General features: G+C 36.3%; 1 protein-coding gene across 3 annotated transcripts in view; it reads left to right on the top strand.

Moving 5' to 3' along the window:
- Positions 1-113: 113 nt before the first annotated feature.
- LOC139150923 (uncharacterized) overlaps positions 114-11,578 on the top strand; it is a 36,374-nt gene continuing 24,909 nt past the window's right edge. The window contains exons 1-2 of one of the 3 annotated variants that reach the window (XM_070723403.1): positions 114-252; positions 2,561-2,664. In XM_070723403.1, the coding sequence (XP_070579504.1) occupies positions 2,592-2,664 (73 nt within the window). In that variant the 5' untranslated portion in view covers positions 114-252; positions 2,561-2,591. Of the gene's footprint in view, positions 253-2,544; positions 2,665-11,578 lie in introns of all 3 variants that reach the window. The other 2 variants (XM_070723406.1, XM_070723404.1) reach the window with 2 other exon arrangements.

The following is an 11,578-nucleotide window of genomic DNA, read 5'->3' as shown; positions in this document are numbered from 1 at the left end:
AAATAATATTCCCTTGTTAATCGCTAAATACTTTCCCCGACGCTCTATTTTCCTATTGCACGAGGGAGTGTTTCCTTACAGGGAACAGCCCGGAACCCGGATGTAAGGGTCAAAACCTCGCCCGCAAAGTTCACTGCTGACATCATATGGGGCTCGGAGACAGTGGTAGTGCATCGTTAGAGAGCGGAAACGACTGAAATACTCGGCTCCAGTTCTTGATTTGTACCCATAACGTCACTTGGACGTCATCAAGTAAGTAGTTACGTTAGAAATAAACAATGTCTGTTCTAGGTTTGTTTGTCTGTTTTTCGTTGACTGTGATAAAACATGCGAAAGTTATTTAGTAAACAAGAATTTGAAGAAAGTGGGTTACAAAATTCGGTGCATTCGCACTTTAATTGGTGGTCGTTAGGCCCACTGTTTTTTATCAATGACTTTTAACAAATAGCACACACGTACCTGACAAGAAGTAGACGGTCGAATATAATTGAATTAACTCTGTGTGGATTTAAAGCCTCAAAAACTACCAGTGTGATTTCTTGTACGTGCAACCAATAATTTCATTATAACTGATGATTGGTCTAGACCATTCACCAGCTCATCTGCTTTAAATCAACAAAAAGAAAGTAGAAAATGTTTGAATATCTTTAATAATCACAATTTAGGAATCAAGAGATGAATGGAAAATACCTCCCTGTAGATTTATATGTGAACGCAATATTTGTTTGATTTATTCCCGTGTATTTGTTGTTGTTGTTTATTTTTTGAGGTGAAAAAATCGCTTCTCAGTTTTACTTGTAATGGTGCAATCAAACTCTGAATAGTTGTAATTCACCATGTGTGTTGGAAATGATGAGCTTTGCTGTAATGATATTTCACACAGACTAACTCGAGCAAGTCCATGCTTTCCTGCAGACAGTGGTAAACCAATGGCTGTATTATCACAACAGTTGATGACGGTTTCAAAGATAATGTTCAAATGTTTCCTAATTTTATTTGAATGATGAGCTGAAAGAATAAAATTTGCATAATCCCTTATTTTCAGCATTACTGGTAGTTAGAAAACAGCACGGCATTCATGCATGGAATTGTCATGCTTGGTTACATGGTTACATGTATTGTGTCACACAAAACTATATTTCAATAATACTGTCAATCAGAAAAGCTAATATTGCATTGTTTAAGACAGTGTGATGACCTTTGACGTATAAATTGCCTCTAGCAATTCTCACATTATGCATGTATTGAGCATTTACATCAATGACTTATCTGCCCAAATTAAATTTCTGTGAGTACTATTTTATTAATATTATTTCACTTTCTGAACAACTTGATAATTTATCAACAGAGAGAATAGAAGCTGCACACATAAGATAAAGCTATCTTTTTCGTGGTCATTTTGTGCACATCAAGTGAAAAGGGATAATATACCATATGTTTTTGTGCTAGCATAGGAGATTTTTATTTAAGATTCGGTAAAATAAAGATAGAAAAACTAATTTTCATGATCTCACAGTCTGTATGGCTGAATTAGGCACCAGGGTATTTTTGGTCACACCAAGGGTGGGGATGTTGGCGATATATTTATGAAAGAAGGATGGCAGATTCTGGGGGACGTGGGAAGGTTATGGGTGAGTGACTTGGTGTTGATTTATTACCTTTGTTCTCAGCGGCCATGTGGGAACATATATATTATCAAAAACAACACACTGAGTAGAATGAATATAGGTATATTTCTTTTTCAAATATTATTGAAGATTGTTTGTAATTATAGTCAGAATTTACCTTTACTTGAAATTATGCTCAAAATTTGATGGCCGCACAAATTTTTCATGAACTTGCAAATCAAACTACCAACCCTCTTGAAGAAGCAAAGGTTATGATCTCAGTCAGTAGTTTAGCAACAGAACTGTTGAAATTTTGTTCTTACAAAATGCTTGAATGTGAAACAGTTTGGATCAAATTTTGAATAGTTTATCAACCTCTTTATTTCACTCAAACAGTCATACAAATGACACAATACCAATTTCCTATATGTCTTCATGAAGTTTTTGTTTACCATTACAAATCTGTCAAAATACAACAAAATGTGTTGAGAGTATCAGGTTGTCTGAAATTATGGCAATCTTCATGTTCATGTACTTCACTTCATGAGAGCTGATGATGTGGTTACTTATTCCAACTTGAAAAAAAAAAGGCAGTATATTTTCTGAGTGCCAGTGTTTTTCATCTGTTCTGTGATGCTACAGAAAAATCTTTGGTCAACATATTATACTGTTGTCATGAAGAAACTGGCAATTCATAATGACAACACACAGCAAATTGAGATGAAATGAATGATGCATCTTTTCATGGGTGTAGCTGAAAAGTTTTTTCCCCTGTTCAAAAAAATTCCATAAATTGGTAGAAAAACATCCAATACCGCGCAACATCTTATTGATCAATGAGTCCATCCAACCAGATTTGCTTTAAAATGAATTCATCCTATCAGTGAAATTAACTGCTTTGTAAATTGTCCATGTGTCATTTTATAATTTTACAAAGTTCTGTCTCCCCACAGGAGAGAAGTCCAACTGTAAACTGGGTCAACCATGGGGCAGCTTATTAGACTTTCCTTGATTGCTGTAATGGTGTTGACAATCTCATCAGTGCACAGTCAACCAGGTAAGAACAACAATTTCAATCACTAAGAATTGAGTAATGAATTACTCTGCTAAAAATAACCTTTATTTGCTGAAAGCTCTTATTCATATTTACTTAGATTGTTGGTAGCTGCCATGGTAACATTTCCAACGTTTCAAGCCAGTGGCAGGTTCAAGAACAAAATGCTGGATCTGTGGCAAGCATTGCTGTTAGCAAGAGTAGTTGTGGTTCTCTGACCGGATGCTGCAATAGATTGCAGTACTAATGATATATTAAATAAAACTATAGGAAGTGACAGCGTGTAAAGTTAAAGGGCCAGCAGCTTGTAATTGTTCCACAAATTTTGTTTTTTAATGTCAACTACAGCTTCTTATTCTATTCTCCAAAGCATCTTGGGATGCACATTATTCAGCTTGTCAACTCAGCATGTACATGTGTTGACTGCATTGTTATTGCTTATAGGTGAATTCTGGTCTGGACTAGAACTCAAATGTAAATATAATAACCGTGCATTTTACACGTTTAGACACTTTCTGACATACAAAACAAAAACCTTCAATAATATCAGTAATCATGGAAAGTCAAAGCTCCTTTAAGCTTTTACTTTTGCTTTTAGACAGTATATTTATTCTGTCTGTAACATACAGTTTCTTGCTCTTTCCCCAAAATTATGTCAAAAATGCCAAATGTTCCAGTTTGCAATTTATCCTGTGCTTATAAAATTATTTTTGTGAGTACAATGTACATGTAGTAGGGCTGTGGGGACTGTATTTTGAAGGTGATGTAGGATTTGCAACATTTACAGTATTTGTGCTCATATGAATTATTGATGAGATCACATGTCTGATTCTCAAATTGAAGATTTATGAGATGACATCATAGTTACTCTGCGTAATTTGTGGAATGGGAGAAATTAGTGACTTTGTAACCCTGTGCATGCGTTCATAAAACTTGGTTAAGACAGCACATGCTCCTATTGCAGTCATTCTACTCAATGCGTTTCATATATAAAGTAGCATCAACGTGTGATATCATGCCGAAATGACTTTATTTTGCAAAATCATTGGCCAGAACCCTGGCTATAGTATATCCAATGTTATTGATGACACAAGTTTCAGTCACGACTAGAATTAAACTCATAATTCATTGTGCAAAAATAAATATTTTTCCAAAAACTTGAAAAAACTTTCAAGAAAGGCTAAAATATACTGTATTATCACCATAGTTATGATAGATACTCTAAAAATCATAAATACGGTATGATAGCAATGTGGGCAAAGTCTGAATTTCTGTCAACATCTTGCAACATCCAGTGTTGTGCGTATGATGCTATATTTAGTAACAAACCGACAACCTTAATCAGCCATGTTGGTTAGAAAAGAATGTAGCCCTATGGGAACAATGTGTTGTACACTGTACATAATAAAAACCAATACAATTTCATTGTAAGACACATTGTAAATTTGTCCTTCAAAAAAAAGACTACAGTAACTGCAGTGTCAGCTGATTTTTACATCCAAATGCATTGCAAATTTTCAGGAGTAGAATGATTTTGGGTAGATTTAAAAAAAAACAATGCTTGAAGTTCTTATACTCTCCTTGCTTTCTTAGGTCCACCTCCAATGTACTTGCGAGGGAAGGATTGATATACCCCCTCCCTCCCCTCCCCCAGTAAATGTAAGTAAATAGGAGTGAACAATAAAAGGATTATCAATTTCTTTTCATGAAATGCAAAACTCAATTGTATGAGAGGTTCCATTTGTGAGAATGGAAAAAAATATTGATTTTGCTGTTCAATTCAGACATGAAATGGCCAAATTTCATTATAATATCTCATAGAGGAGCAGTGTTCTACTGCATATGTAGTGTTTGCATTAAGTATAAAAATAAACCTCCAAATTTAAGCCATGGGATGTTTTGAACCCCTCTTTGGAACAAGTCCATAAGCCAAATTACGGTTATGTTCATGTGTAAATGCTAGTTGAGCATTGCCTTTGCATGGTAGAAATTAAACGCTATCATGGAGACACTTGAGGGAGAAATGAGATAAAATGCTGCTTATTTTACGATTGATTGAAATTTCATTCCTCAAAAAATGTCAAGAATATTGGTGAAATATGGAGAATAAGACAGAGAATTAAAAAACAAGAGAAAAAAGTGCTGCTGTAAGTTCACAAATGCATACTGAACTGACTGTCAGTCTAGTCCCTCAATGATGAGGCGTCAAGTCATATGCAGTGACCCTACCAGTGACATGATTCATTGAGTTCCCTGAGCTTAAATCCAACAATCTTTGGTAAAATTTTGACCTCTTCATTTAAAATTGTCAGGCTTGCATGAAAAATAACTCATCTTGCAATTGCAGTATAAATGTATAACAGTTTTATCAACGGCTGAGAACAATATTTTGATTGCAATGAATTCTTTCAATGCTTCAGTTTTACCATGCGAACTAGGGTAGGTTTAGTGTTTTGTTGATCTTTTGACAAACTTTATATCCAGTATGAGTACTGAAACAACAATGGCAGAGACAAGGAAACTTGTTCTGTGTCATTTCTGATTTTTGAAAGAGTTGAAATATCTTAACGATTAATCAGTTACTATACAAAATTGATTGTTTTCGTGAATGTTGAAAGAAGGTAAATTGCTCTGACTAAATACTTGAATTGTATTATTATTGTATTTCAGATAATATATTTTCTAAATGCTAAATAAGCTCATCTGTGATATTGATTGATGAGTGCTCTCATTTTATTCCCGTGTTTATTTGTGCAGCACTGGAGTTACATTTACAATGAAAATTACCTCTTTGTTGCATTAAATATTCAATTCACACTTAGAGAAAGAGAGGCTGATGTGGGCAATTGCGAAGGATCCCTTTGTTTATAGATTAAAATGTTTCCTTTGTATATTAAAAGAAAAGTCACAGAGGTTCAGAACATCTGTCACCATAATTCTGTGTGTACTACCTTCTGCTGTCAAGGAAGTTGTTCTAGAGGGTAAAAGTACCTTTATCCATGGGTGTGTTCTGGTACTTTCTGTATGGCATATTGAAACTGTCTGTTCTACAAGCAACTAGAGTAATGAATTCAATTATGTTGGGTAGTTACAAACAATTGGAATTGTAACTTCACTACCCAGACCTAGCTTTATCAATGTCATAAACATTTCACTCCATTGCCCCTAACGTAAGAACAACTTCGTCATGGGAAACAATTGTGTTTACCAAAATTTGGTCACAAAAGGTTAAGAGAGAAGAAGAAGGAAAATGATTTCTGGAACAAAATTAGATTAATGAAATAATATCTACAGTTACTGGTACTGTCCCTAGTGACATTGATGGTGAGCATCCTCAGGAAGTGTGAATTGTTATCATGTTCAGCACAGAGTTTTAATCATCCTTGCTTTCTACTGATGAAAGATACTGATGGCCTTCACTTGTTATTATGTTGAATCCTGGATCTGAATATTAAACTGCAACTGATCACACGTATGGCAATAAATTGTGACCAAAAGTATCCACTTGTGAATATAGAAAGTTTGTAAAGACAGGTCAGTATGTGTGTGTGTGTGTGACAGGCAGAACCAGTCACCTTGCAAAGAGTTGAATGTAAACTTTGCTATGAACAAATACATGAAGAGGTACGTGTTGAATGAATCAAATCAGTGACAGATGGACTGCTGGGGAGCTATCTGCAGCAAATGCTGTGGGCAGTATCCAACAGCCTACTGAAAAAAGTAGCCATTTAAAGCGTCTTCAAATGTTAACTGGCAAGTAGCTGTAACAATGATTTTTTCACTGGATTTATTTTTTATGTTAAGTACACTTTCTTATTACACATCTAATACATATACATGTAGCATTCAGCTTGTCAACTCAACCTGTATATGCATAAACTGCATTGTTATTGTTGACAAGTGAATTCTGCTCTGGATTAAAATTCAAATGTAAACAGTAACTGTGCATTTTACATGTGTAGACACTATGTCGACAGACTCAACAGCATCTGTTTTTATAACATGATCAAAGTTGAACAAGAACTTGCTATTTGATGTATAAACTAAAAATTTATACTGAAAAGAGTAGAAGTTACAGCTACTGTCCATTAAGTCTGTTAAGCCAACTTATGGAGAACTCTGACATAGTGAAAATATTTGGATTTGAACACCTTTTACGTGTAAACAGTGCGCTAGTTCTTGGGAAAATTTAACCATAAGATATGAAGTAATATTGCAATATTATTTTCTAGTTCAGTGCTAAACAGATGACCTCCTGTACAGTTTGTGTACATAAACATTAGACTGAACAAATACAAATCAGTGTCTTTGTGGAAAATACAGTTTATCGTACAAATTTTCACAATCATCAAGTCTCCATCCTTGAAAATGATGACACCTCATCCTCGTAGTTTACTAAATTTTATGGACTGTGGTGTGTAATTCAAATTAGAAGTACAAGCCATAACCTGCTACTTGATGTCAAATTGTATTTTCTGAACACAGATTCATGAGCGGTAATATCATTGATTGGTTTCTGTCTGTGAATGGTTCAAGCTGTCTAATACATCCTGACATTCATCCACAGCAGTTCATACGATGGTTTCGTATTGATTTCAGATCATGGTTTTGAAAGTGATGAGTTGATGGTGCATCTGTCTGGATAGTTTTTATCGATTGATCAATACAAAAAGAATACAACAGCAGTATTACAATATCCCACAATACCACTTACTTCCTGTATTGCGGTCAAACTGTTCTAGAGAAGTAGTGGCGTCATATCAAAGCTTTGTAATTATGCGGTGTAATGCAGTAAATGGTATATAGCTCAGATTCTCATGTCTCCATTCAATTTGTTTTTTATCATCTTTCAAAATGTGCTTCCCAGAGGCAAGACTTCTTAAACACCCCTCTACCAAATAAATTAATTGGGGAGAGGTGGGGGGAATACCTCTCATGAATCACATCCAAGCCGACCTTGAAAGAGATTAGGGTCAGGGTTAGTGTTAGGGATTACAGGGCTCGAACTTAACGGTTGCCCGCTTGCCCGGGGCAACTAAAACCTGACATCGGGCTGGTAAAAATAAATTACACTTGCCCGGTCGGGCAAGTGATAGACTTTGATCAAATTTACATGTTCTGGGAATAAAAAAACTCAAGAAACTTTGTGGAACAATGTTCGCTATTATCGAGTTTCAAGTAACTGAAACGGGTATCACAACCGACAAGCCGGACGTCAACATTCAGCAAGTGATATCCAGTTGTTGTCTTTCCTCCCTCGGGAAGTCTAATTCAGTAACGTATTACTTGCACTTGTTTGTCGCTAGTGACTCCCAGGGGGTGTTGGTCAGTAATATCAACAGCCACTTTGCACGTGGTGACCTGACTGAGACAACGCAGACTGTACGTCATAGCGAAGCAAAGCACCCTGTTTTCATGTATATTTTGAAATCTACGCCAGATAAAGTCACAGATTCCGGAACAGGATCTGTGTCAGGGGATACAGTACAGGTTCAACCGGCTGGCCACTCAGAAATCGTCGGTGATAAAGCTAATGGCGCGATCGAAGCATCGAGTTCAGTGGAAAGTTAAGTGAAGAAGCAGAAGTGCGATATGTAGGCCTATATGAAAGGAAACGACAACGGAAGTTTCAAAACTTCAGGAAAAGAGATTTGCTGATGCGAATATCAATTGATGGGCCACCCCTTCAGCTATATGACCCAATCCCGCACTAGAATATTGGTGGACGAGTGGGCAGAGATCACGAAGACCAACACTAATGGATCGTAAAAAATTAACACGATTATCAATACAGACAAAACAGAACTTGCATTGATATGATGCTGTCGGCCACATTTTGAGATTGCTTGGTCTTCGTGATCTCTGCCCAAACAATGTAAACAGACCCAAAAAAAATCGGGCAAGTAGTTTGTGTCCTCGGGCAAGTAAAATTTCTGGAAATTGCCCCAGGGCAAGTAGGTAAAAAAGTTAAGTTCGAGCCCTGGATAAAGCAAATTTTATTCAGAATTCTATGAAAAAACCAAACTGACGTGCATATGCTGCTGGCACCATTACATTATCCTCATGTGTTTGCTTGAACCAAAATGTTTTAAGACGCAGAGGAGCACTGTTGCGCACTGAATTGAACAGTCTGGATGGGACTCAATTTATGAATCTCAGCTTTGTTGGGACACGGTCTCTCTATGTGATAGAGGGATCGTGGTTGGGACTAGAAAGTGAAGTTATGAAGTGGGCCTAAGGGAAGTCTTTCTTGGTTGACTACCTTGAAATTTTTAAGTCCATAACAAAATGGCAGAGAAGGGATTAAATGGCTCATGTAACATCTGATGTAGGGAGGCATTTTCTCATCACAGATTTGTAAGTCCTCACATGTAACTGATATACTTGCCCGAATGAATAAGTAGGGATTTTATTTGATCAGAGAAAAGTCATTCTCTCAAATTGTTCTTAGAAGTTCATCACCCTCTATGATATCATTAAGTTGGTCAAAATCCAAAGAGAATTTTTAAACAGCTGTTTGGGCATCTTAATACGCTGTAAATGGAATTAATTTTTCTCTCATCTTGATTTCAACCCCATCTTTGTCAAAATAGATATTAGTTGGAGTGAGGACAAACAAGGAAAAAGTATCTGTATACCAACATAAAACATCTCATTTTATGTGCCAATTCTCAGAGGAATACTAAAGAGCTGAAAATCCCCAACCTTGCCATACTATTATAGTACCACTGGGAACATTGCATGCCACAAAACAAGCTGAGACAACACTAACAGTGCAGAACGTCCTCTAGAAAATGTATGGAAAAAATTTTCACTTTAATTTCCCATAGCACAGATCTTGGAATGTTTTGGGATTGAAGTTGTTGTGTTGGCGTCAGTACATGATGGTGTGAAACAAGAAACTAATTTCCTTTTCATAAATCAAGAGTAGGTAGGCTAACTTTGCACTACCCTAGACCTGTGCTTGCATGACATATGTGTGTATTAAGATTATATGAAAGATATTGGGGAAAGGCATTTGTATTTGTTTTGCGTAATGAAACATTTGACACAGAATATCAGTATACTCAATGACTTTTTACATTCAAAACAGACCAGACAATGTCCTTCACAAGTACCGGTACAATAAACCCATGATAACAATGTGATCAATAGAGGACAATAGCACGGACATGGGTGCGTCTCTTACCATTGCCTATTCATGTTTGTTTCACTCTGAACAAGCTGAAGAGTGGAAAATCAGGGCATGTTTTGTGATTGCACTGACCATGTTTACGATCAGTAAAAGCAGTTACCAGGTTTGTCCACAAGCAGGTGCACACTTTCAAGCATTGTGATTTGTCAGGAAATTCTGTAAATTCTATATGTAGAATTTAAAAAGCAAAATTTTGAAGTGAAGCATACCGGTACTTTGTCCAATGTTCACTAGTATATAAAGGGGATTTTTTAATCCTGAATACTAATAGCCATGTTATTTAATCAATGGTAAAAAGTGGATAGAGAGAATACTCTAGGAAGTAAATCTGAAAACCAGATTTTAAAATCACAGCACATTCATAAAGGTTAAATCCTCACCCAGCAGGATTTGTCAAATTTATGGAATGCACAATCGTTTTAGTTCAGTTGCAGAATATTTTCTTACCAGGCAAATATCAGATGTTATGGGCCCTAGCTCCCAGAATTCAGTGCAGTTTGCCCTCTTGGTGTCAGGCAAATGGCAACCTGCTATCAGGCCCAATAACCATGAATTCAAGCAACAATATAATACAAGCTTGCAGTGATAGTCTGGAAGGAGAAGTATATGAAGAAATCCTATCGAATTGTGTTTGGCCTGATACCATGCACATGTTAAAGAAGCTTCAGTTGAGGTTTCAATCCTGAAAGACAAAGCTCAGAATATTTTGTTATGTTTGCTGCTTGTATTTCGAAAAGGCAAAGAGTGATACCTATTTCTTGGCAGTATAAGGGTTAAGGTATTACAAATCAGGCAGTACGTGTATTTGCCCCCTTCCCCCCTCCATTCATATCTTTATTTGTGAGAGAAATGAACAAAGAAGTCTCAGAAGACATCCAAAAAGATGTTATTGTATAACGATCGTGTAAATGTCACAGGGTCATATTCTGCTTCAGTTTTACCAAGGAACATTTTGTAGCTTCAATCAGATTGCCAAGACCTTAACATTTACATGTACATAGTACTACAGTAGTAGACATAATTTTTTTTTCCTGTGTCTCAAGTGTGACTAGTATTATATTCATTCAACACGTTAGCACTGGCAAGGATATCAGAGTTATAATGTATTGAGTGTAAAGAGCTGCCTTCACAAACATCACAATTGCAAAACATGGATAGTATCATCATGAAAAGAATCCTACATGTATCTGAATCTCCTTCCACGCACTACAATGTGTACCGATATGTATGTGGTTTTAGATGATGAACATTAAACAGGCAAACAAAGTTTGATTGAACTGTCTCTGTCCAGTCATGTGTTTTGTATAGTAGCAGTAATTATACCTTACATTAATGCTTTCCTTTTGCTTTGATATCCATATATTGATCTGGAAAAAAACTTCAGATGAAATGCAATATGCACCGGTTATATGAAATATTTATGTGTTGAGGTAACCAATGATTTGGAAAGGCCCTTGGTAAAGTGATTGGTTCAGACCTTCCATATTATTGCAGTGATGCAATTATACTATTTTATATTATCATATACCTTCATTCATGTGCCTGTGTAAAGCCATTGGAGAAAGCGCCCTCAGATCCGTGCATTTTTTTTACGTATCATGCCCCGGGCGGTGCTCAAATATGGGCAATCGCGTGCATTTCTGAACTATATCGATTCTGGTTACTACGCGCATTGCTATCCGCAAACGTTCCATTCATACACAAAGCCAGCGCAAGTAGGGA

The sequence above is a fragment of the Ptychodera flava genome, chromosome 15, assembly GCF_041260155.1.
Source record: "Ptychodera flava strain L36383 chromosome 15, AS_Pfla_20210202, whole genome shotgun sequence".
Lineage (NCBI taxonomy): Eukaryota > Metazoa > Hemichordata > Enteropneusta > Ptychoderidae > Ptychodera > Ptychodera flava.
The sequence above is the reverse complement of the archived record's forward strand: the minus strand, read 5'-3'. Positions and strand labels throughout refer to the sequence as shown.